The following is a 24,871-nucleotide window of genomic DNA, read 5'->3' as shown; positions in this document are numbered from 1 at the left end:
ATCAAAATCACCATAGAGCTTTTTAAAAATTAAGCCTAACAAACTGATTGTATATTAATATGGAAGAGGAAAGATACCCTAAATATTTCTTTTTTATTGGAGTATAGTTACTTTACAATATTGTGTTAGTTTCTGCTGTACAGCAAAGTGAATCAGCTACATGTATGTGTGTATATAGATATACACACATACATGTGAATACACATATGTGTATACATATACACATGTGTGTACATATGCACACACATATATATATTTAGGTCACCACAGAGTATTGAGTAGAGTTCCCTGTACCATACAGTCAGTTCTCATCTGTTATCTATTTTATACACAATAGCATATATATGGGAGGAGGCAATGGCACCCACTCCAGCACTCTTGCCTGGAAAATCCCATGGATGGAGGAGCCTAGTGGGCTGCAGTCCATGGGGTCGCTAAGAGTTGGACATGACTGAGCGACTTCACTTTCACTTCTCACTTTCGTGCATTGGAGAAGGAAATGGCAACCCACTCCAGTGTTCTTGCCTGGAGAATCCCAGGGATGGCGGAGCCTGGTGGGCTGCCGTCTATGGGGTCGCACAGAGTCGGACACGACTGAAGCACCTTAGCAGCAGCAGCAGCATATATATGTCAGTCCCAATCTCCCAAGCCATTCCATGCCCCCTTCCCTGCCTCCATACATTTGTGTCCTATGTCTGTGTATCTATTTCTGTTTTGCAAATATATCCTAGGTATTTCTGAAGAAGAGGGAGGAAAGGCTAGCAAAAAAAAAAAAAAAAAAACACCATGTGTTAATCTGCTCAGGCTGATGATACACATCACAAACTGGGGGCTTAAACAGCAGACAGGCTTTTCTGGTGGCTCAGTGATAAAGAATCCGCCTGCCAATGCAGGAGACACAGGAGACTTGGGTTCAGTCTCTGTGTTGGGAAGATCTCCTGGAGGAGGGCATGGCGACCCACTCCAGTATTCTTGCCTGGAGAATCCCATGGACAGAGGAGCCATGGTTACAATCCATGGGATCACAAAAAGTCAGACACGCCTGATTGGCTAAAGAACCACAACGAACAGCAGACATTTACTTTTCTCTGTCTAGAGGCTGCAAGTCCAAGATCAGGGCATGGGCAGGCTGGTGCCTTCTGAGGCCTCTTGGCATGTAGATAGCTGTCTTCTCCCTGCGTCCTCACAGGGCCATCTCTCTGCATAGTTGTGTCCTGATTGCCTCCTCCTGTAAGGACGCCAGTCACACTGGGTTAGGATCTAGCCTAATGACCTCACTTTAACTTAATAACTTCTTAAAGACTCTGCCTTCAAATACAGCCACATTTTGAGGCATTGGGAGTTAGGACCCTAACACATGAATATTAGGGGAACACAATTCTGTCCATCGCACATCATAATGTGTTTTGACCGCAACTACAAAAACAGCTTGGTTATTTCCATGGCTTGGTTATTGTGCATAATAACGCAATGAACATGGGGGTGCAGGTGTCTCTTTGAGCTAGTGATTTTGTTTCCTTTAGATCAATATCCAGGAATGGAATTAATGGAGTGTATGGTAGCTCTATTTTTCTTTTCTTGAGGATACTCCATGCTGTTTTCCATGGTTGCTGTACCACTTTATATTCCCACCAGCAGTGCATGGGGGTTCTCATTTTTCTTTTTTTTTTCACATTTTAAAATCACTTTATTGAGGTGTGATTGGCATATAAAAAGTTGTATGTATTTAATGCACATGACTTGATGAGTTTGAAGATAAGTATACACTCTTGAAACCATCAGAGGTTTCCCATTTTTCCATATCCTCGCCAATATTTATTATCTCTTACCCTTCTAATAATAGCCATTCTAACACTTATGAATTGCTACCTCAGGATGGTTTTCATTTCCATTTCCTGATGATTAGTGACATTGAGCATCTTTTCTTGGACCTGTTGACCATCTGTATGTCTTCTTTGGAAAAATGTCTATTCAGATCTTCCATCCATTTACAAACTGGAGTATTATTTTTTCTTGCTATTGAGTTGCATGATTTCAAATATATTTTGGATATTAGCCCCTGATTAGATGAATAATTTACAGATATTTTCTCCCAGCTTGTAGGTTACCTTTTCATTTCGTGGCTGGTTTTCTTTGCCAGGGAGTAGCTTCTCAGTTTGATGTTGGTTCACTTGTTGACTTTTGCTTCTTTTGCTTCCCTCTGATGTTTTCTGCATCTTTCTTGTTCTACCCTTTTGCAGATTACCCTCCCATCAGGGACCTCATGATCCTCAATGTCACCAGCAGCAGCTTTCAAGTGTCCTGGAGCTTAAACTCCACCCAGAACCACACTTTCTGGGTGCAGGTTTACCAGGGTGAAGAGTTGTTCAGGAGTGCCAGCACCCCCGGGACGAGTCTGGAGGTGGCCGGGCTGGAGGCTGGAGTGAGGTATGGGGTGAAGACCAGCTACCAGGCATGCGGGGCCAACATCACTGCCATGGTCACTGCCAGGACCGGTAAGGCCACATCCAAAATCCTTATCACCTGTGAGTTTCTCAGTCTAGTCCATTTCTGTTGGCCGTAGTGATTCAAATCATTGTGCTTCCTGTGAGCAGAGCAGGGGTGGTCACTGGCCTGACCCCACCCCTCCTGGGAGGGGGACAGTGGACGCGCTCCATGTCCTGGAGCAGTGTGCCACGGCACTCCTTGTCCGGACAGGCTCCCTCGCTCCCCAGCACCTCACCCTGACTGAGGGCTCGATGAGGGCTCTATGGAGACCTCATCTTTCTGGGGTTTGAGGGATGCATGAAGCGGTCAGATAGAGTGAGGCCCCAAGTGAACTAGAGCTGAAGACACTTTTCCTCCCACATAAACACAATATATTCATGAATTGGGGATTCCAGTATCCATGTGACTCTGACTGGTGGCTGACACTGGCCACCTCCCCTCTGCCTGGTCTCAGTGGTGCTGGGTTCTATAGACTTCTGTTGGGTTTGGCCCCCGGGGTCGGGGAGTTCCCTCCTAGGCTGGCCCCTGGCAACAGGACAAGGAAGTGTGTGTGGGGACGGTGGGCTCTGAGACATTCTGGGGACCAGAGAAGCGGGGAGCCCCAGCCTAGGGGTTCTGAGCAGGCAAAGGGCAGAAATCCCTGCATGAAAGACCCTATGAGGAAAGGGTGGGGAGGAGGGATATATTGGGAGTTTGGGCTCGACATGGACACACTACTACATTTAAAATGGGTAACCAATAAGGACCTTCTGCAGAGCGTAGGGAACTCTGCTCAATATTATGTAACAACCTAAATGCTACAAGAATTTGAGAAAGAATAGATACATGTATATGCATAACTGAACCACTTTTCTCTATACCTGAAACTAACATAACATTGTTAATCAACTTTACTTAATATAAAACATTTTTTAAAAAAGGAAAAAAGAAAAAGACCCTACGGGGGTCAGTTTCATGCACAGGGATAATACCCATGACTGAAATAAGTGAGGTATGACAGGAGCAGTCATACCCTGCTGTCCTGTCATACCCTTTATGAACCAATTCAGGGCTGTCCCATGCAAAATCGTCAAAGCACACAGCACAGGTCCCTACCCAGAGGGCCCCTAGAGCCCTAGCCATGCAAAAAATGTAAGCCCTTGACTTTGCTACAAGCCTCCAATTTCCAAACTGGTGCCGTCTCCTCTTCTTGTTTTATTTTCAAATTGTTCCATGAAGAAAATGGGGGACCACTCGCTTCCCTTTGAGGAGACAGGGATGGGTGGGGCTCATCCCTGTGAGTCATCCTGGGGATGGCCCAGCCCTTCTGACTGCTGGCTTCTTTCTTCCGCCCCCTGCCCTCTACCTCCCCCCAGCTTGCCTCAGACATGACCATTTATGGAGCCAACATCCCAGCACAGATTCATCTCTGCTAGGACGTGTAGTAGGAACACGTAGCTCCCCTCACTCCCACTGACTCTGTGCCCCCTTCCCTCCCTTCCAATGCAGGATAGATAATTTGGAAGATTCCAGAAGACTCCTGATTACCAGCTTATTCATTCCCCAGCTGATTCTCTTTCCTTCTGTATATTGCAAAAATGCCTTCTATTTGCAGAGCCTTTTTTTTTTTTTTTAAAGAAACTCGATTGGCTTTAGAGGTCTTAGCTAATTAATTTGACAGTGGTACAAGCCTGCTATGTTGGAGGCAGTGGAGATTATTGTAGCAATGGAGACCCAGGGCCTCATGGTGAATCCCGGTTCCCCAAGCACTGGTGGATACCGACCACTCGGGAGGCTCTGTGATGTGGGCAGGGCTGGGGCTCTGGAATCCTGGGCCTCAAGGTTCACTCGTTTCTCTTGCTGAGGTGGGAGACAGTTCAGAAGAGTCCTGGTCTAGAAATGGGCACTATTCAACCTGGGGACATTTCTGGGACTGTGTATGTGCAGCGGTGATAAATTCTGCCTTTGCTGGCTAGTGGAGAGAGCCAGGGTGGGAAAGAAGTGTGAGTGGCCTATAGGTCATTAGAGCTGCTGCAGCATCTGCTGTGGGTGTGGGCTTCATTTTTGATAATGAAAGAGACATACGTAAGCTCCCACATCCCACCTTGAGGCTTCCAGCTTCCCTTATGTCCACAGGAAAGGATGCTTTCCTTGTAGGGTGACCAACCCTACCATTTTGCCCTGGAGTGGGCCCTGGAGAGGTGGGAATTTTATTTTTGGAAAGCCAGAAACTCCTGGGCAAGTCAGGATGAATTGGTCAGCTGAGAGGGTGGGACATGCACTTGTGATCCAGGCCAAGGAAAGCAGCGGCCACAGCTTGTGAGGGATTGCTGGAGGGAGGGGTCTTCATAGGCTACGTGGCTGGTTGACCGGTTCCCGCTGCTATGAACTATGTGACATTTATACCTCGTTCCCCTGTGCTGGCTCTAAAGGTGTGTGTTTGCGTCTGAGTTTCCATCATGCCAGTGTAGACGTATCATATTCCTTGTGTTGGTTTCTCTAATGTGGCCACCAACCTGAGACACATGCCTCAATCTGTTTTCTAAAGCCTCCCCCTCCAAAGAGTAAGGGAAATTGGAAAATGTTAACAGAAAAGCTCACGGACTTCAGCTGACTCACATTATCGTCTATCTCAGATGCCCGAGTGTTTGAGGTCGTGGTCAGGATTCTAAACCACAGTGTGACGGAGGAGTTGCTGGACCGTGGGAGCCCCGAGTTCCAGGACTTCTCCCAGCAACTGATGCATGAGGTAAAGCCTGGGAGAGGGGCTTCCGAGGGTCTGAGCCAGGAACCCAACTGGTGACCAATGTGGGTGTGGGACGAGCGCCTATCAACAGGGCTGGGGAGGGGGCAGTCTCAAATCCCATGGTTTTACTCAAAATGCCCCCTTTATGGGTAACTTACCTAGATTTGGGGCCAAAGTATCTTGGATTCAAATGGACTGGACCACTTGATGGCTTAGCTGGGTTTTCTGTTGAACCTTCCATCTCGGGGGTCTGGGGCTGCTACCCTCCTGCTTTGGGGCAGCTTCACTGAAGATGTATTTACCAGTGATCACAGCATCCGTCCCTCCCTGGGGCTGAGGGGAGTCACCAGCACAAGGCTTGGGAGAACAGGGCCAGTAGTGACTACCATTTATCCTCATAAGCTGAGTAGGAGAAAAGAACAAAATGCTGAACTGTCAGAAACTACGAAAGGTCTAGGATTTCACCCTGCCTGCAAGCTGGTAAGTTAGACTACTGGATGGAAGCTGGCAGAGGATGCGAGATGCCTGGATCAGAGATAAGGACTTCATTGCTCACAGCAGAGCAGGCAGCATGAGCATCAGATGGGTGCCAGGTCCCCTGCTGGCCCCCAAGTCCCGAGCAGGTGACACAGAGGGAAACTGGTTCCCTCTGCATGTGGTTGACACACATGTAGGACCTCTGCATCACTGCTGACAGTCCCCATGCAAACCTGCCTAAACCTTGCAGAAAGAGACCTTATCTTTTTTTTTTTTTTTTTAATATTTGTTGCTATTAGTCAGTTGCTGAGTCATGTCCAGCTCTTTGCGACCCCATAAACTGCAGCACGCCAAGCTTCCCTGTCTTTCACCATCTCCCACAGTTTGCTCAAACTCATATCTGTTGAGTCAATGATGCCATCCAATCGTCTCATCCTCTGTCACTCCCTTCTCCTCCTGCCCTCAATCTTTCCCATCATCAGGGTCTTTTCCAATGAATAGGCTTGCTGCATTAGGTGGCCAAAGTATTGGAGCTTCAGCTTCAGAATCAGTCCTTCCAATGAATATATTTGCTTTTATTTTTTATTTTTATGTCTACTTTGCTGTGACATGTGGCTTGTAGTTCCCTGATCAGGGATCGCACACAGGCCCCCTACATTGGGAGCCTGGAGTCTTAGCCACTGGACCGCCAGGGAGCTCCCAAGAGACGTTATCTTTGTAACATCAGCCAGTGAATAGATCTGCCCTTGGTCTGAATCGGGCCATCCTCTCTCTCTCCCAAGGCATTTATCCCACATGTGTCTTGGAAAGATATTCTGGAGCAAGAAAGAAGTTCTGCAAGTTCCACTTGCAGGATGTGTGGAAATGGGACACCCTGAAGGAGGGTTGCCTCTCTACGTTCACCTGCGGGGGCGGGGGTCAGTTTTTGACCTTTCTTGGAGAAGTCTTCCTACTTTTTAGCAGTGATTGGCCTGTGGGTGCAGGAGTGGTGGGGAGGGGTTGGGGTCTCCTTGCTCCGGCACAGGCTGCCCTGAGCACCTGTTTGTACCTGTGTTTCCTGGGGTTACAGCCCAGGGAGGGGGGCAGTGCCAAACAGCCATGAGATTGCCCCTCTTGGTCATTCCACCAGCCCACCAGTCAACCCAACTCTCTGTTTGTCTCTCCCACACACGTTAAACTTCACACCAGTTTCCGGGTCACAGGGAGTGGATCTAGGGCTGCAGGACGGGGAGTTGGCTGTCGTGGTCTCAGCATCCTCAGAAAGACTGATGAGGCCCGGCCCACTCTCCCAGGGCTCCAGTCATCTGGGGGTCAACACTGTTGCCCCAAGAGGTGGGTGAGGGCACCTCCTCTCGGTCATGAAGGGGACCCGTGGATTCTGTGCACCATCCCTGTGCCAATCCGGGGGCCTCAATGAGTGGTGAAGACCTTGATGGAGAAGTCCGCTCCATCTGAGCATCTGTCGCCTCTCCCGGGCCAGGTCGCTGCCTCCTTGCCGCCGGCCATTTCCGACTTGTACCGAAGAGGGAAGCTGAGGCTGCAGGTCGTGTCTCTCCAGTCCGGAAGCGTGGTGGTGAGGCTCAGGCTGACCGTATGGGACTCTGAGTTCCCAGTGGGTGTGTCCACACTGGCCCCTCTGCTCCCGGCTCTGTGGGCGAGCACCGTGTTCCAGGTTGACCAGCAGGGGACACGCGTGCAAGGTGGGTCCCTCTCCCCGCACCCTGGGCATGCCACCCTCATGCCCTTGAGTCTAGGCTGCATCAGTTCTGGTCAACATTCACTTTATTCCAAAAGGTAGATGGTGGTGGTGGTAAATCACTTCAGTTGTGTCCGACTCTTTGGGACCCTATGGGCAATAGCTCACCAGGTTCTTCAGCTCATGGGATTCTCCAGGCGAGAATACTGGAGTGGGTTGCCATGCCCTTCTCCAGGGGATCTTCCCCACCCAGGGACAGAACCTGGGTCTCTTGTGTCTCCTGCAGTGGCAGGAGGGTTTTTAATCACTAGCGCCACCTGGGAAGCCCAAAAGGTAGATAAAGTAAATGAAATGTGAGTCCTTATTCTGTACTCCTCCTTGGGAACTGGGGCCTGAGGCCAGCCCCCCCAAACCATGGAGCCCTCGTGCATCCCACACCTCCTGATTCTGACAGGAGAAGTGACCTGTGGGGCCTGAAGACACTTACTCCCTTGGATGGAGCCTCTCATCTGCAGTGGGCCTGGAACCCAGGGCAGAACCAGGCTGGAGGAATGACAAGGGGCACAAGAACGGGAGCTTCCTGGGTCTGCGTGGGGGCCCAGTGCCAGCTGGCCGCTGTGCGACTCGCCAGCATGGGGGTCTATGTCGTTAACCCAAACACCTGTAATTTGACTTGGTGATGCAGGAAGTCACAGATCAGGGTAGAGGGGGAGATGGAGAAACAGAGAGAGTGCGGGGAGGCCAGGGGCAGGGGCAGTGAGAGATGGGGGAGCAGGGGGCTCAGAGTCAGGGATAAGACAGAGACAGACACACCGAGAGACAGAGAGAGAGATACAGGGGATCCAGAGTAGACTGGCTGGGGAGAGACAGGGACTTGGAGAGACAGATACAGAGATGACAGAGACAGTGAGCCTTAATGTCAGGAAGGTTTCGCCATCCACTTGGGGATGCAGTTCCCTCGCGTGGTGAGGGCACCACAGTCTCTACATCAAAGAGCCTGTGTGGGGCTCAGTCTGGGCATGGCTGGTCCCCCTCAGTGGAGCGGGGCCCTGAGTGGGCACTGCTAGCTCCTGTGAGCTCAGTCCCTTCCGGCTTGCTGTCTCAACCTCCCCCAACCCATGAAGGCAGGGAAAGTGCTGCTGGAGTGTCACACCTGGGGCACACTGCCTGCTTAGCCTGCTGTCTCTGTCACTCACCCCCACGGGAATGGACATGGTGGCAGCCCTCTTTAACATGATGAGCTCTGCCTGCCTGGGCTCAGAGGCCAAGTGCCGGGCAAACGCCAGGCAGCCTGTGGTAGATCCCCCAGGGCCCACCTGAGGCAGATCTGAACCATCTTTGGAAGATCCAGCCCTCCTCGAGGTGCCTCCCAGCCACATCTCCCAGCATCAAGGCTTAGGTTACTCCATATCCTTGTCAAGTGAGGCTGTGGGTTAAATGGTGATCTTACAAGATAAGAGAACACAGAACTTCAGATGTGACTGTATTTGGAAGAAGGGTTTTTGCAAATGACCAGGTCCCAGCAGCGTGGCCATTATGTTGTCATGACCTCATGTCTTCCCTGAGGTCCATTCACCGCCAAGACACTGGGTGGCCGCGTGCCCTGGTCTTCCTCTGGGGTAGTGTACATGTGCGGGGAGGCCCAGTGTTGAGCAGCACCCTGGTTCTTGGATCCTGTCCACACTACCCAGCAAAGGAGGCTGGCTGTGGTGGAATCCCAGCTCCGATGCTGGCTCGCCGTGGGCCACTGTACAAGGGGCTTTGCCTCCTGGGCCTCAGTGTACTCACCTGGGAGATGGGAAGGCGAGGACACATCCCACCTCGTGGGTAAATGAGGGAGTGCTGAGGGGGATGGGGGGCAGTTAGCAGGTGCCCGGCGCAATCTGACAGCACCACCCAACACGTCGGGATAATGCTTCTCTAAGACTTACTTCCGTACTTTGGAAGAGTTCTCGGGCCTGGACGGTCCCCCACTGGACCTCCCCCCTGCTCCTTCCCCTTGTTCCCCTTGTCTCTCCAGCCTTCGCCCCCCACCCCTTCCTAAAACTCTGCTCAGAAAGGGCTGTGCTGCTCACCTGCTCCAAGTGCCGATGACCCACTGGGCCTCCACGTGTGTCCACGTGGCCCCTGCATGCCGTCATGCCGTGTGCAGACCTCAGCCCAAAAAGGCCCTGATGGTGGCACCGTTCAGTGTGAGGGGTCCCCTGGGTCCAGCAGTACCCGGGCAGCAACGCCTCCTGTGACCTCAGAACAGGCCCAGCCACGATCCCCAAAACTTCCCATCGGCCATGGGCCCCTGACAGCCTCGCAGATGCAGAGGCCCTTCCTGTCGCCTCTGTGGGCAGTGGGAGAAGGCGTGGGCAGGGGAGCCTGGCCCCGGGACTGTCACCATCCCCCTGACCTGCTGATGGGGCTCTTTCACCACCATCGGTGGTGCTGCCTTTGGTGCCAGCTGCCGTTAGAACCCAGATCTCTGTGCCCACCTGCCTCCTTGAGTGAGACTCTGGCGTCGGTCCCCAGGAAGGGCTGAGGGCTCTGGCCAGGCAGGCTTCACCCCCAAAGGCCACCGGGGCCTCCAAGACAGCTTGGAGCCTCACGAGGAGCCTGCCTTTACAGGGATGGAGTGGCTGGTCCTTGGGCCTCCCTGCCTCATTCCTGAGGGTTACTTGTATGGGGAGTTGCAACTCTCCCATGGCCTCCCCCTCCTCTGGTCAGGGGGCCACACCCTCATCCCAGCCTCCTGCCTGTAGGAGCAGAGCGTAGGCCCCATAGGGGATCCTGTCTGCATCCTTGTCTGGTGGTCTGGGAGGCACGAAGGCTGCACGGCGGCTCCCATGGCTCACAGGCCTGAAGCCGAGACCTGCACGGCCCCAGGCTTTGGTACAAGACCAGAGTTGTTCCGGCTTGCTCCTGAGCCCTGTGCTGGCTGAGTGAACAGGGAACCACCTCCCCTAGATAACCTCCAAAGCTCTGCAGATTGAACTCAGGTCTCAGTGGGGCCTCCACTCTCCTCGTGGTCGTCTGCCCCGGCTGGCCTGGCTCCGGCCCTGGCCTTAACCATCAGCACCTTTGAGCCACTGCAGGCTGGAGGGTGGGCAGCACTCCAGGGGATCTGGGCCAGCGGGGAGCCCAGGGTCAAGGTGTAACTGTTGCATCAGCTGATGAGCCTGCTGGTCTTCTGTGAAGATCGCATGAAGCAAAACTGAAAACCACAAAACAGGTCTCTGAGCACCTGGCTGCAGAGCTTTCTCTGCACAAAAGTGAACATTTTCTGCCTTATCTTCGCTCAAAGCCTGGCCAAGTCCAGGCTCCTCGGGCACCCTGAGCCTGGCCAGGGAACCTGCTCTGCAGCTCTTGGGAAATCTGTGCAGAGGGCTGGTGACCACCCTTCATGGGGACCGTCAGCCACCTCAAGGTACCCAGCTTCCCCTGATGGCAGAGGGTGGCTCTGCTCAGAGCCACCTGTTCTTCTTGGAGTGGGGTTGGGACAGGCAGTGACCCACAGAGCCAGACCTGAAGGATGGTTTGCCAGGGCTGGGGAAGACTGTTCCCCGACCTGGCTCCTCCCAGGAAATATACCTTGAGTATTTTATTTTTGTTTACTTTTAAATTGGAGTGTAGTTGATTTACAATGTTGTGTGAGTTTCAGCAAAGTGATTTAGTTTTACATATACATTTGTTGTTCTTCAGCAGCTAAGTCGTGTCCAACCTTTTGTGACCTCTCTTGGCCAGGCTTCCCTATCTTTACTCTCTCCCAGAGTTTGCTCAAACCCATGTCCATTGAGTCGGTGATGCCATCCAACCATCTCATCCTCTGTCGTCCCCTTCTCCTCCTGCCCTCAATCTTTCCCAGCATCAGGGTCTTTTCTAATGGATCGGCTCTTCGCATCAGGTGACCAAAGTATTGCAGCTTCAGCTTCAGCATCAGTCCTTCTAATGAGATTCAGGGTTGATTTCCTTTAGGATTGACTGGTTTGATCTTACTGTCCAAGGGACTCTCAAGAGTCTTCTCCAGCACTATAGTTCAGAAGGATCAAGTCTTCATGGCTCAGCCTTCTTTATGGTCCAACTATTACATCCGTACCTGACTACTGGAAAAACTGCTGGAAATACATATACATAGATTGCACAGAGTTCTCTGTGCACGCAGTAGGTCCTTATTAATTATTATTATACTGTTTTATTATATAGTAGGGTGTGTACTGTGCATGTTAATCCCAGCCTATCCCTTCCCCCTTTCCCCTTGTAACCATAAGGTGGTTTTCTACATCTGCAACTCTCTCTCTGTTTTGTAAATAAGTTCATTCATACCCTTTTTTTTCAGATTTCCCATATAAGTGATATATGTTTGTCTTTGTTCCTTAAGGTTTTATCCTGCTAACTCTCCTATAGCACCTTATTGATTAGTCATGCGTCAACATGCCCAAAGCTATCAGATTCTTTCCTCCAGCAGGGCCGCATGTGGGGCTGGGGGTGACCAGGGGGCCCAGAAGAGGGGAGGGGAGGGGGTGGAGCAGAAGGAGGTGGGGGGATGCTCCTGATGGGTTTTCCCTAAAGCTGGCCCTGGGTGAGAAAGGACGGGAGGCTTTGGGGGGATTCACAGGGCTGGAGGCAGGGGGTATTTACAGGGCTCACTTAACAGCCTACTTTGCCCAGATCAGAAGGTTCAGGGCTTCTAGTGGCTGGAGGCCTCTGAGTCTCTCTTGGTCATTTCCCAGACCCGGAGAGGAGGTGTGCAAGGGCCATCCTGGGTCTCAGAAGGTTCATGTTGTAGTGACTGGACACCATCTGGCTCAGTTATTTTCCTGTTTCTTTCTTGAGACACTAAATATTAAGGGATGCTGGCACATCAGAGAGAAGAGACAGCCCCTTGGGAGCAAAGAATACACAAGATGGGACTATATTCACACCTGTGGGCGCTGGTGGCGGTGGTTTGGTGGTTTAGTCGCCAAGTCGTGTCTGACTCTTGCGACCCCATGGACTGTAGCCCACCAGGTTCCTCTGCCATGGGATGTTCCAGGCAAGAATACTGGAGTGGATTGCCCTCTCCTTCTCCAGGGGATCTTCCCAACCCAGGAAGTGAACCCAGGTCTCCTGCATTGCAGGCAGATTCTTTACCAACTGAGCTATGAGGGAAGCCCATGGGCACTAGTACCCCCAAAGGAACTGACGTTGCCGTTTCTGCCTCCAGATCAGACAGCGATTGAGGCAGGCAGACACTCCATTCAGGTGGTCCTTGGTTCAGATGGAAGCTTCTGGGAGGGCTCTGTGCAGGGCCTCCCACCTCCCCACCAGGTGCTGGATGCCAGGGCCTCACTGACGCCCTGCCCCAGACCTCTGTGTGTTCGCTGAAAAGATGGTCACGGAGAGCTTGATGCCACGACCACCCTGTTCTCTGAGCAGCCTCTGTGGTGTTCTAACCGTGTGGCCGTGTTCACTCATGTCCTCGCTCCCTCCCGCCTGCAGACTGGGACGAGTGTGCAGACAGCCTGGAGCACGACTGCTCGCCGGCAGCCCAGTGCATCAACCTTGAGGGCTCCTATACCTGCCGGTGCCGGACAGCCAGGGACACCAACCCCTCCAGACCCGGCCGGGTCTGCCACGGTGTGCTCCTTCCCCACCCCCAGCTCTGGGCTGAGCCCCCTCCCCGAGGGCCTGGGCTGGAGCAGGGCCGACCTCCATCCAGCAGGGTGGGAACAGGGCCTGGGGCCCACCATACCATTAGGGACCTATGAGGATGGCTTAATTCCTTTTAAAACCAAAAGAAAAAAATTAATATAGTAATAATAACTGTCAATTATGAACCTAGTCTTTATACCAAGGCAGTTTTCAGAAAATGTATCTATTTATTTATTTTTGGCCATGCTGGGTCTCTGCTGCCGTGTACACTAATTGCCGAGCACAAGCTTCTCAATGTGGTGGCTTCTCTTGTTTCCGAGCACGGCTCTAGGGCACTCTGGCTTCAGTAGTTGCAGCCCTCTGGCTCTAGAGCACTGGCTCAGTAGTTTTGCTGCACGGGCACAGTTGCTCTGTGGCATGTGGGAACTTCCCGGATCGGGGATCGAACTTGTATCTCCTGCACTGGCAGGTGGATTCTTTTCCACTGAGCCACCAGGGAAGCCCCTGTACCAATACAGTTGTAAAGTATGATTTTAAATTATTGTTTTGAATGAAAAGGCCTGAGAAAGTCCTGATGAAACCCCTGGAGGGAGAGGGTGGCCCCTTCCTGGGTGGCCCAGATCTTGAGAGGGGTAGGAGCCCAGGTAAGCATGGAGAAGGCCTCGAGGTGAGGCCTTTGAGCCCCATTCTAGGCACCTCTCGGCCCCAAGATTCTGGGGATAGGGTGTGGTTCTGACCAGCTGGTTGGGGATACCTGGAGTGCTGAGCTAAGAAGCAGGAGGAAGTAATGAACAGATGCGCAGTGCTGTGATTGACTAGCAATGTCTGCTTTGGGGGCAGGTGGGCAGTGGAGATGCTCAGCCACCTGTCTGCTTTGCCATCCCTGCTAAAGCCTTCTGGCTGGAAGCAGCAGCAGAGAATTTTTCCCTAGGGAGCAAGCCTCTAGTCCTTACCTACAGTGTATACTGTCCTGCTTCTTGAGAACCACACAGTCACTCCCTTCCCATCCTCTTTCTTACACATATAATGCCCAGCAGGCTGGTAAGAGTGACCAGCACCAACCCCCATACTGGGCACACATTTGGGGGAAACTGTCCAAGTTTCTTAAGGGCCAGATGCACCCATCTGAGGCCTGCAGGAACCAAACCCTGCATTTATGTTCTGGTTCTGCAGTCACTGGGTGGACCCCCTACTCATGGTAGGGGCATCCTCACTGGTCAAATGAAGAAGCCCCCTGGCCTTTAAAGAGAGTTCTTGGGAAACCAAAAACATGGGTCCTGTTAAACACTCTGAATCACCCATGGGACAGCCTGTGTCCCTCTTGAGGTCCCCTGGGGGTGGGCACGCTTGGTCAGGGTAGACCAGATGCCCCGTCTGAGCCTGGCTGTGTCTTGGCAGGTGACATGGAGAGTCCCGTGGATGTGCCATCTCCAGTGTCAGAGGTCACAGCCTCAGTTCCCAGCACAGAAACAACATCCTTCAGTCTGGAGACCCCTGCCTTGTCCCCCGGCCCTGGACACCTATGGAGCACCCCTGCAGCAGGCCAGGCCTGGACCCTAGGGCTCCCACCCAGGAGAGGAGTCAGTGGCTTGGGCAGCCACAGTGGTAACAGCACCGGGCATGGCATGGAGAAGGCCAGCGTGGCCCCAGGCCTGGGGACCGGCCAGTGGACGGCCAGCAGGGTGGCCTTCTCCCCCAGGGTTCCTGGGCCAACACACAGCTCCTCTCTTGGGGCCACGGACAGCCTGCCAGACACCCCTGGACAGTCACCCCCTGACTCTACTGTGGAGCTGCCCTTCTGGCCCACTCCTGCCCCGGATCCCAGGGGCCACATCGAGTGGCACTCCAGCCTCCCCGTGAGGGACACACCCCCAGCGCCTCTGGATCCCACGTGGGCACAGAACTTGGACCCCAGGCCCTTCAGCTCCCCAGACCAGCCCTTGGCCCCCACGCCTGCACCTCTGAAGACCCCAGCCTGCGGTGAGTGGCAGGGAGAGCGCGTCCTGGGCCTGTGTGGAGACACGTGGTGTGTGAGCTCCCTTAAGCAAAGGCTCACACCATCCAGGGCCATCAGCAGCACTGGGCGGGCCCTCACTTTATGCTGCGTAGACCCACTGCAGCACACCCAGTCCCCGAGAGGCCAGCTCCCAGTCTAGTTAGGGTGAGAACTTGGTGTCCCTCTTTCTCTCCAGCCCTGTCTTCCCCCTTCCTGCTCCCCCATTGGCCAACAGCAGGAGCAGGAAATCGAGCAGGTGTCGCATTAAGGGCCCTGAGCATGGGGGCGCTTCCCCCCAGTAGTGTTGGGCCCCAACCTTTTTGCCCCTCTCCAACAGGGCTGCACCCCTCACTCAGGTACAGAACCCAGCAGGGCTGCACCCTCAAGCCCGCTGCACCCCCCAGCAGTTCTGTATTCCTCCCACCACCCGCAGCCGCACCACCCCCAGCAGCTCTGCATCACCCAGTACCTGCAGAGGTTTGGCCATCGTCAATAGTCCAGGGTGATACCCCAGGAGTCAGGTGGCCACTCTGAGAAGGAAACAGGCCTGGCCATGCGGCTCCCATGGAAGGAGAGAGCCCTGGCACCCTTGTGTGAGTTTCCCAAGCCAGTCTGACCAGGGATTGCGTCCACGTGGAACCCACTGTCAACTGTGGCTCCATTGATGTGTGTCCTCTGCTGCACAAGGCTGGATTCCAGACTAAACTCTTAAGCCTGCATAAAGAGCCCCAAGTCACCTGCAGGAATGGTCTGTGACCAGCAATGGCCACCTGGCTGATTCCTTGGGAAGTCTGCCTGGGGGTTGAGGAGGGGGACCCCTGGAGGAGCCGCCCAGGACCTCCTCAAGAAAACTTTGTTTCTGGAGGTCCTGGGACCTCAAGATGGACACAGAGCAACCTGAGGGCAGGGAAGCCATGCCTGGGAGCCCAGGGCTCGGGGGGCAATCCAGGGACCCTGCACCCTAGCGTGCAGCTGGTGACAAGTGGACTTGACATCCCCTGAGGATGCTTGTGTCCCCGCATGGTGGGGTGAAGCTTATCCTTCCTGTTGCTGGGAACATTGGACTGATTTTAATCAGGGGCATTTATATTCTATTTCTCAGCTCCTGTCCCCATCGGAAGGGTCACTGTCTCCAACGTGACCAGCACGGGCTTTCATGTGGCCTGGGTGGCTGATCCCACCCTGCGCCCCACTTTCCAGCTCAGCCTGGTTTCTGCTCGGAGCCCCACCATGCACCTGCAGACACAGAAAGCAAGCCTGACGTTGTCAGGCCTGGAGCCCGGCGTCCTGTACCTGGTGGAGATTGTGGCCAGAGCATGTGGGCAAGAAAGTGCCAAAGCCCAGCTGAAAGTGAGGACAGGTAACAGGCTCTAGAAACAATGTCACCATGGGTTCTTAAAGGGAGGAGAAAAAGTAGGAAAGAGCTTTTCAATGCGTGAAGGTTTAAAACAGCTGCCTTTATGTGTGGATGTTGGCTTTCCGTTCTTCTCAGTGTAGGAACACCTGGCTTGCTTCTTCCTCAGCTGGGGTTCAAAGGCCATATGGGAGGGGGCTTATTTCAGGGACAAATGAATGAAGGAGTGAAGTCGCTCAGTCGTGTCTGACTCTTTGCAACCCCATGGACTGTAGCCTGCCAGGCTCCTCTGTCCATAGAATTTTCCTGGCAAGGATACTAGAGTGGGTTGCCATTTCCTTCTCCAGGGGATCTTCCTGATCCAGGAATCAAACCCAGGTTTCATGCACTGCAGGCAGACTGTTTACCATCTGAGCCACCAAGGAAGCCCCATTTCAGGGACAGGTGGTGGGCAAAGAGGCTGCTTTGCACAGTGTCCAGACTCTGCAGAGGCTGCAGACCCTCGATCACCTGTGTCCTTATGGCTACACGGCAGGGAAATGGGCACAGTGCTGTGCCGTGTGCTCAGTCGTGTCCGACTCTCTGCAACTCTGTGGACTGTAGCCCACCAGGCTCGTCTGTCTATGGGATTTTCCAGGCGAGAACACTGGAGTGGGTAGGCATGCCCTTCTCCAGGGGATCTTCCTGACCCAGGGTCTCTTTCACTTCCTGCATCACTAGACGGGACCACCAGAGCTACTGTGGCGCTTGAGCAGTGCTGGTCTATGCAATTCCTCTGACCTCTCTCACTCCTAGTGGACATGGCCTTCAGGAAAGATGATGATGGATAGATCTGTGCGTGAGCCCACCCTGAGCCTAGGGCTGCAGACTAAGAGAGAGGGGAGTAGAATTAAGCAAGTCAAATGTATTAATAAACTCTGATAAGGTGGACCTGATTTTTTTTTTTTTTTTTGGGGGGGGGGGGGTGGCTGGGTCTCCTTTGTGGTGCTTGTGTTCTATACAAGCTTGTGAGAGCCTGTGGCTCGCGAGGGCATCTCAAGTTGCAGAGTGTGGGCTCAGTAGGTACAGTGCACAGGTTAGTTGCCCCAAGGCATGTGAGATCTTAGTTCCCCGACCAGGGATCAAACCTGAGTCCCCTGTGTTCTTAGAAGGAGGGTTCTTAGCCACTAACACAAACCTGTGTTAGTTCCCTGTGTAAGAAGGAGGATTCTTAACCACTGGACCACCAGGGCAGTCCCAAGGTGAAGGTGATTCTTATCGATAGGTATATATTCAGGTAATATTCCTCTTTCCTCCTCATTAGCATTTGTCATCCACATATTTTCTTGAATATCTAACTTGCCTGAGCAGCCAAGAGCAGGCCTGGTATTGCAGATTAGTTATCAAATCTTGGGCAGCCATCAAAGAATTGGTAACAGTCATCTCCAAGGTGGGGTGTGCACCCCTCGGGTGATACCTAAGATGTCCCATTAGGGTGTAGTCAGAAATGTCTAGAACTTTTGTTTATATGCTCTAACTTCACTGTGGACTGGGATTTAGAGAGGAGACGGTGGGTGAGGGTGCTAAGTGCAAGTTCACGGTGAGCTGGAGGAGGGGAGGTCGCTGCTGGCTGGACGAGTCCAAGTTGCAAGGGCTGATCTGGTTCTGTGGCTCCAGAAAGGTCTCTGTCTGTTTCCAGGCTTTGTCCCGCTGTCCTCTGGACCTGAGGGGCTGTGTCTATACACATCGGGTGCTGTTCCTTCTTTACAGAGTGCAAACCAGCCTCCCTTTGATGTTCTTCCTGACTGATATGAAAATACTACTATTAAGACAGAGATGATAACCTGTTACCTGACACTTACCATGGCAAACATGTTTATTCTCCATTCTGCAGCAGCTCAGAAGCTCAGTGGGAAAGTCAGAATAGTGAACGTCAGGTATTTAGAATCCTTCAGCAACACCAGCAGCGAGCAGTTCCAGGCCTTCCTAGAGCTCTTCTTGAGGACGGTAAGTTGGTGGAATCGGTCCTTATTTTCTCCTGGGATGTGAAGGAGGGAGGTGGTAGTATCCTGAAAGCCAATGGGGTTCAGACTTGACTGAGGAAGGCCACGGACTCCTCGTTTCTGAAGGAAGCTGGGGCATCCGGCTCTGCTGAGGGGCCTGTGTGTTCCGATCTGTCATTAAATAGACACACCAGCAGATGAGGGACACACCTTTTCCTCTGCTTCTCCTTGTTTTCTTTTTCCTTCTCTTCCTTGCAGTGCACTCTGGAACCTCTTTGGCATTTTTTGGCATCCCTAAGAATGTACATTGTTACAATTTATTTATAGTAGCAATATGTTATTTTTGCTGGTGGTTAGGATACCTTTTGATGAATGGAGAATGCACTAGTTGAGATCTTGTTTGCATAGAGCAAGAGTCCCCAACCTCCAGGATCGTATGCCTGGAGATCTGAGATGGAGCTGGCGTAATAATAACAGAGATAGAGGGCAAAATAAATGTAATGTGCTTGAATCATCCCAAACCATCTCCCCCGGGTCTGTGGAACATTTATCTCCCACAAAACCAGTCCCTGGTGCCAAAAAGGTTGGGGACCGCTGGCATAGAGGACATCTGAGATATTTTAGCATTTCCTTACTCTGGGAGTTTAAGATGCAGAACTGAGAGAGCTTGGCAGCGCCACCTATTGGTGGAGTCATAACAGGACGAAGCCTCAGCAACGCTGGTGGCTGCGATGTCTGGTGATACTTCTCAACCCCATCAGCGTTACTGATAAAATAGGCACACTGCCTCCAGGAACTGTCCCATTGGTGATGTTTGGGGTCTGGGATCCTGCTTTATTTATCCTGAGGTCCCCAGCTCCTGGCCCAGTGTGTGGATAGATTCAAGAGCTGTTGATGGTCTGATTCACGTGTGTATCACCAGCCTCCTTGGGTTAAACGATAGTTGCACACCACAAGTTGGACCATATAGAAGGCTGAGTGCCAAAGAATTGATTCATTCAAATTGTGGTGCTGGAGAAGACTCCTGAGAGTCCCTTGGACTGCAAGGAGATCAAACCAGTCAATCTTAAAGGATATCAACCCTGAATATTCGTTGGAGGACTGATGCTGAAGTTGAAGCTCCACTACTTTAGCCACCTGATGCAGTCAACTCATTGGAAAAGATCCTGATCCTGGAAAAGACTGAAGGCGAAAGGAGAAGAGGAGGGCAGAGGATGTTGAGATAGCACCACTGACGACAGACATGAATTTGAACAAACTCCAGGAGATAGTGAAGGACGGGGGAGCCTGGTGTGCTCTAGTCCATGGGGTTGCAAAGAGTCAGAGACAACTTAGTGACTGAAAACGGACTGTAGCCTGGCCACCAGGTTCCTCTGCCCATGGAATTCTCCAGGCAAGCATACTGGCGTGGGTTGGCATGCCCTCCTGCAGGGGATCTTGCTGAACCAGCAATTGAGCCTGTGTCTCCTGCACTGGCAGGTGGATTCTTTACCACTGAGCCACCTGGGAGGCCCCTAAAACAACATGTATCACATTAAGCAACAATCACTGAGATCATATCACACAGCTCTAGTGGCCTCACAAGACAGCTTCATTACCACTCACTTCAGTTCAGTTCAGTCGCTCAGTCATGTCTGACTCTTTGCGACCCCATGAATCTCGGCACGCCAGGCCTCCCTGTCCATCACCAACTCCCAGAGTTCACTCAGACTCACATCCATCAAGTCAGTGATGCCATCCAGCCATCTCATCCTCTGTCCGTCCCCTTCTACTCCTGCCCCCAATCCCTCCCAGCATCAGAGTCTTTTCCACTCAAGTTCCCTCATTAACCTTTCTTTTTAAAAACATTTCATATTTTTGCCTCTTTGAGGAGACAGTTTGCTATCTGGAATTTCTGCATAGCAAATAATTGTGCAACTTAACACCTACATAGGACATTAGGACACATTTTGGGATGTTGTGGGATAATGTGTCTCTTTTTTCTTTGTCACTTCCTAGCAAGGGGCTTGGAGCTTTGCTTTGAGTCTGGCTTGTAATGCAGACAAGAGCGACTTTAACCCAAGGCTCTGACAGAACCATCTCTAGAAATCCCAGAGAGAAAGAAAGAGAGACAGAGACAGAGAAGACCAGCTCTTCCAACGACAGTGGTGGCAGCCACGTGACTGCAGGCAGCTTTGGGGTCTCCTGAGCGTCCACAGTCTCTTGTGGGTGATATGCTCACACTGGCTGTCCCAAGGCTGCGGATCCACAAGCCTGTGCCTGAACCTCATGCAGTTTAGACGCAGATGAGGTATTCTTATGAGGGCAAACCATGGAGGTGGGCTTTTCCATGGCAGATTTGTGCTATATGGACCACTCAAAGCTCATCATACGATGGGGGTAGTTTTTAGGCATTTAGGCCATGACAGGTTAGAATGGAATAATATGATTATTATTATATACAAGGTTCTGTCCAAACTGATAGAATAATAAGCAAGGCTTATAAGGGCAGGACTCTTGAGAGTCCCTTAGACAGCAAGGAGATCCAACTAGTCAATCCTATAGGAAATCAGTCCTAAATCTTCATTGGAAGGATTGATGTTGAAGCTCCAATACTTTGGTCACCTGATGCTAAGAGCTAACTCACTGGAAAAGAACCTGATGCTGGGAAAGATTGAAAACAGGAGGAGAAGGGGATGACAGAGAATAAGATGGTTGGGTGGCATCACTGATTCAATGGACAGGAGTTTGAGTAGGCTCCGGGAGATAGTTAAGGACAGGGAAGCCTGGTGTGCTGCAGTCTATGAGGTCGTGAACAGTCGGACACGACTGAGCAAATAAACAGCAACAACAGCTGGGTTGCTCAAGGGAAGCGGTCTTCGGGAAGGCAAGCGGCGAGAAAGAAAGGCGAATGTCCTGCAGCGTGAGAATCACAAGGACTGTTCTGGAACAAACCAAGTTGGGGAGGTGGGGTCGCTCCCTTTGACCACTTGTTCAACCATCCCCCACCCCCACGGCTCTGAGCCAAGAGTGATCAGCAGATCCTAACTGCCCTTGTGAGCCCCCTACCAGGTTATGAGCCCCATAGGGTAGGGCTTTTGCACTCAGCCCCTGACCGGCTGGTCGGTGGGGAGGACAGGACTCATTGTCTCAGACTCCACTGGTATTTGTGCTGGGCCTGGGCACTTGGCAGACAGGGACCAGGCCAGAGCTGACCCGTGGCTTTGACGCCTTTCCCAAGGCCAGCCCTGCTGCTGGCCACAGTCCCCAGAGGAACCACTTTAGAATGAGGACCCTGTCTCCTCTCTCAGTGGGCAGCTCTTCTCACCAGCCCTGTTTCTCTGAAGGTGCGGAATTCTTTGCCAGCCTTCATGCTTCAGCACTTGGACACAGGCGGGGTACGCATAGAAGTGACCCGCATCTCCAACGGCAGCGTCGTGGTGGAGTTCACCTTGCTGGTCATCACAGATGTGGATGTCTGGGAGGTGTCTGCTGCATTCCTGGCTGCCTTTCGGAACACCTCTCTGCTGGAGGTGGTCAGAGACGACACCTTCATAGGGGGTAGGTGGAGGCCAGGCCCCCATGGAGACTCACTCCCCAAAGGAGGCAGTGAAATCCCCCCACTGGCTTCATTTCTGAAAGATGTGCCTCCTCGTAAGGGCCTCCCTGCGTGGGATGAAAATGGAAACCTATAGGACCCTTGTCTCTCTTATTGCTACTATGGTTTTTTTGAAAAGGTTTAAGGGTTGAACACATCTTCTGATGAACCTGCCAGGATGCCCAAGGACACTGTCTCCCTTCTGCGTCCTGCTCCTTCCTCCTCTGCTGCTCTTCAATAGGATGGGCAGAGGGCAGACAGGCCCCTCTCTGCAGCCAGACTTCCTCCCCAGCACAGTTGCCAAGGAGATCTTAGGAAGAATAATTGAAAAGAAAAGCAGGGAGTAGAGGCCATTCAGAGTCTCTTCTCATAGTGTATTGGTCAGCCCAAGCTGTCGTTAAAAAAAAACAAAACAAAAACCACGGATGGAGTGACTTTGTTTATAGACATCTATTGTCTCACAATTCTAGACACTGGATGCCAGCTGATTTTGGTGAGGGCCCTCTCCTGACGTGTCGGGGCCACCCTGCGGCTGTATCCTTGAGTGGCCTTTCCTCTCTGTGTGTAGACAGAGGGCTCTGGTGTCTCTTATATAAGGCCATCAGTCCTGATCAGATCAGTGCCCCTCTCTTACGATCTCAGCTAACCTTAATTATCTTCTGAAGGGCCCATCTCGAATTACAGTCCTACTGGGTGTCAAGGCTTCAACGTACAGATTTTGAGGGCACACAGTTCTGTCCTTAGCACGCACCAGGCCCAAGAATACATGATAAAAGGCTTAGAGTTATATGTATGGGTAAAATCAAAGACAATATAGATGAATATTTTTCTGAATTTTGGAATGAGAAGGGTTAAGCCTACAGAGAAAAAGACTGGAATAGCTACCTCTATGAAAAATTCAAGCTCTCATTCAAACAAAATAGTCACCATTGTAAAGCAAGCAACAGACCAAAAAATAGTTTCAACAATCTGGTGAAGAATTATATCCCAAATATAGAGTGATCACTTGCATTGGTAATAAAATACTAAGAATGCAATAGACACAGGTACAAAAGACCCAAATAGACGGTATGTGAAAGATGAAACACAAAGATGGAAGGCTTTGCTGAGCCCTTTTAGTTTTTATCCATTTTCTTTAGTAAAGCTGCATTATTGCTAATAAGATGAGTAGCTGAGTGTAGAGATGAGAGCAGGTGGGTGGCGGGGTCCCTCTGCCTGAGACCAGGGTGAGGGTGGGGTCCTCCTTGTCTTCTGGTCTCCAGGGAGCTGAGGGGATGCTGCTGTGCCCCTCCCCCACCCCAGCATCCCCGGGTCCAGGAATCTTCCATCCAGAACAATCTTAGCAGACTTTCTGCCACCTGCTCCCACCCCATCCCCTGTAGAAATTCAAGGTGCCACCCTGCTCTTGAGCCCTCCAGAACTGGCCATCTTTTCTGTCACTTGATAATTTTAACTTTACTCCCCAAGATGCACCTCCCCCATCAAGCTGCTGTGAACCACGGCACAGCCGCAATGCTCAGGTCCCCATGAGAGTTTCTCGTCTTGCTTTCTGAATGCTGCAGATTATGATGAGTGTGCAAGCCAGGAGGATGACTGTGCCCCGGGCTCTGCCTGCCGCAACACGCTGGGCTCCTTCACCTGCAGCTGCGAGGGAGGTGCCCCTGACCTCCTGGTGGAATTTTCTGGAAGACCCTGCGAAGGTAATATTATCAGGATCCTTTGTCTGGAATACCGTCAGATAGTCTGTTCTTTTAAGGACACTCATCCCCAAAGTGCGTCTTTTCTAAATGAGGTCAACATATTTTTAAGTCCTGGGCAAGTTTCTGGAGTATGCGTGTGCATGTGTGTGCCACACATGTGCATGTGTAGATACATATGTGTGTACTTGTGCATATGTGTTCATGTGTGTGCATGTGTATATATTCTGGTACCTCCCCATCCTTCCACACACCGCCAGCCTTCTGGAGGTACCTCATCTCCTAAGTGCCTCTGATGCCCGTGATGAGAAAACACACACAGCCACTCAGGTGTGTCCTCTCAGATGCTAAAAGATGATCTTTCAAAACCCAAGTCTGTGTGACAAACGACATATGGAAATCTTTCTACTCAGCCGCACTGTCCATGCAGCACTTCTTCCACTAAATGCGACCTTGTGGATTCACTGTTGACCCTGAGATGACCCCTGCCCTCTAGGGATCTGTGGTCAATTGGAGGAGACAGACGTTTATAGGAGTGAACACGATGCCTCAGGGGATGCGAGATGTGGGCTACTTGAGGTAGAAGCAGCAGGCCCAGAGGACACTAAGTTGCTTCAGTCCCATGGGTGATGGTCAGAGTGTGGTCAGGAAAGAGGTGTCTTAGCGCCAGTCCTAAAGGATGGCTCATTCGTCATCTGGCAGAGGGGCTGCTGCGGGATGGGGTGTGGTGGTGGGTGCAGGAGTGAGAACAGAGCTGTTGAGGGTGGGCAGGGTCCAGGCACACAACCTGGGCTGGCTGCAGTTAGCACCTGCGGGAGGTGTGCAGGGGAGCCGGAGCAGGCTGCTCAGCGAGGCCAGATGAGGCCAGCTGAGAAGGCTGTGAGCACTGGGAACAGGGATTTGGGCTGCTGCATGGGGCTGGGCAGCTGGTGAGTGCCTCAAGATGGGATGGCAGGGATCAGGGGGGCAGGTGGTGGAGCTGGGCTGTAGCAGAGGCCCCGGGAGGGCTGAGCGTGTCCTGGGTCTGCCCTCAGAGGATGGGGGATGTTCTTACAGAGCCTCATGCTCTCCCAGAGGTTGAAAGTGAGCGTGCTTTAGGGAAGCGGGAAGCTAGGTAGGAGTGAGGAATCTGAGGATCCAGAGTATACTTCATTAACCTGTTTTACTTACTTATGTACTTTATTCTTGGCTGCACTGTGTCTTTGGTGCTGCGTGTGGGTTTCCATAGTTACAGCGAGCAGGGGCAGCTCTCTGGTTGCTG

General features: G+C 52.1%; 1 protein-coding gene across 1 annotated transcript in view; it reads left to right on the top strand.

Annotated features, from left to right (window-relative positions):
• UMODL1 (uromodulin-like 1) overlaps nt 1–24,871 on the top strand; it is a 77,269-nt gene that overhangs the window by 31,770 nt on the left and 20,628 nt on the right. The window contains exons 8-16 of the mRNA XM_010835007.1: nt 2,241–2,495; nt 5,103–5,215; nt 7,170–7,389; nt 12,852–12,989; nt 14,403–14,984; nt 16,103–16,360; nt 18,228–18,340; nt 21,663–21,876; nt 23,476–23,613. Coding sequence (XP_010833309.1) covers nt 2,241–2,495; nt 5,103–5,215; nt 7,170–7,389; nt 12,852–12,989; nt 14,403–14,984; nt 16,103–16,360; nt 18,228–18,340; nt 21,663–21,876; nt 23,476–23,613 — 2,031 coding nt within the window. The remainder of the gene's footprint in view (nt 1–2,240; nt 2,496–5,102; nt 5,216–7,169; nt 7,390–12,851; nt 12,990–14,402; nt 14,985–16,102; nt 16,361–18,227; nt 18,341–21,662; nt 21,877–23,475; nt 23,614–24,871) is intronic.

This window comes from Bison bison, unplaced genomic scaffold, assembly GCF_000754665.1.
Source record: "Bison bison bison isolate TAMUID 2011002044 unplaced genomic scaffold, Bison_UMD1.0 scf7180017864037, whole genome shotgun sequence".
NCBI lineage: Eukaryota > Metazoa > Chordata > Mammalia > Artiodactyla > Bovidae > Bison > Bison bison.
The sequence above is the reverse complement of the archived record's forward strand: the minus strand, read 5'-3'. Positions and strand labels throughout refer to the sequence as shown.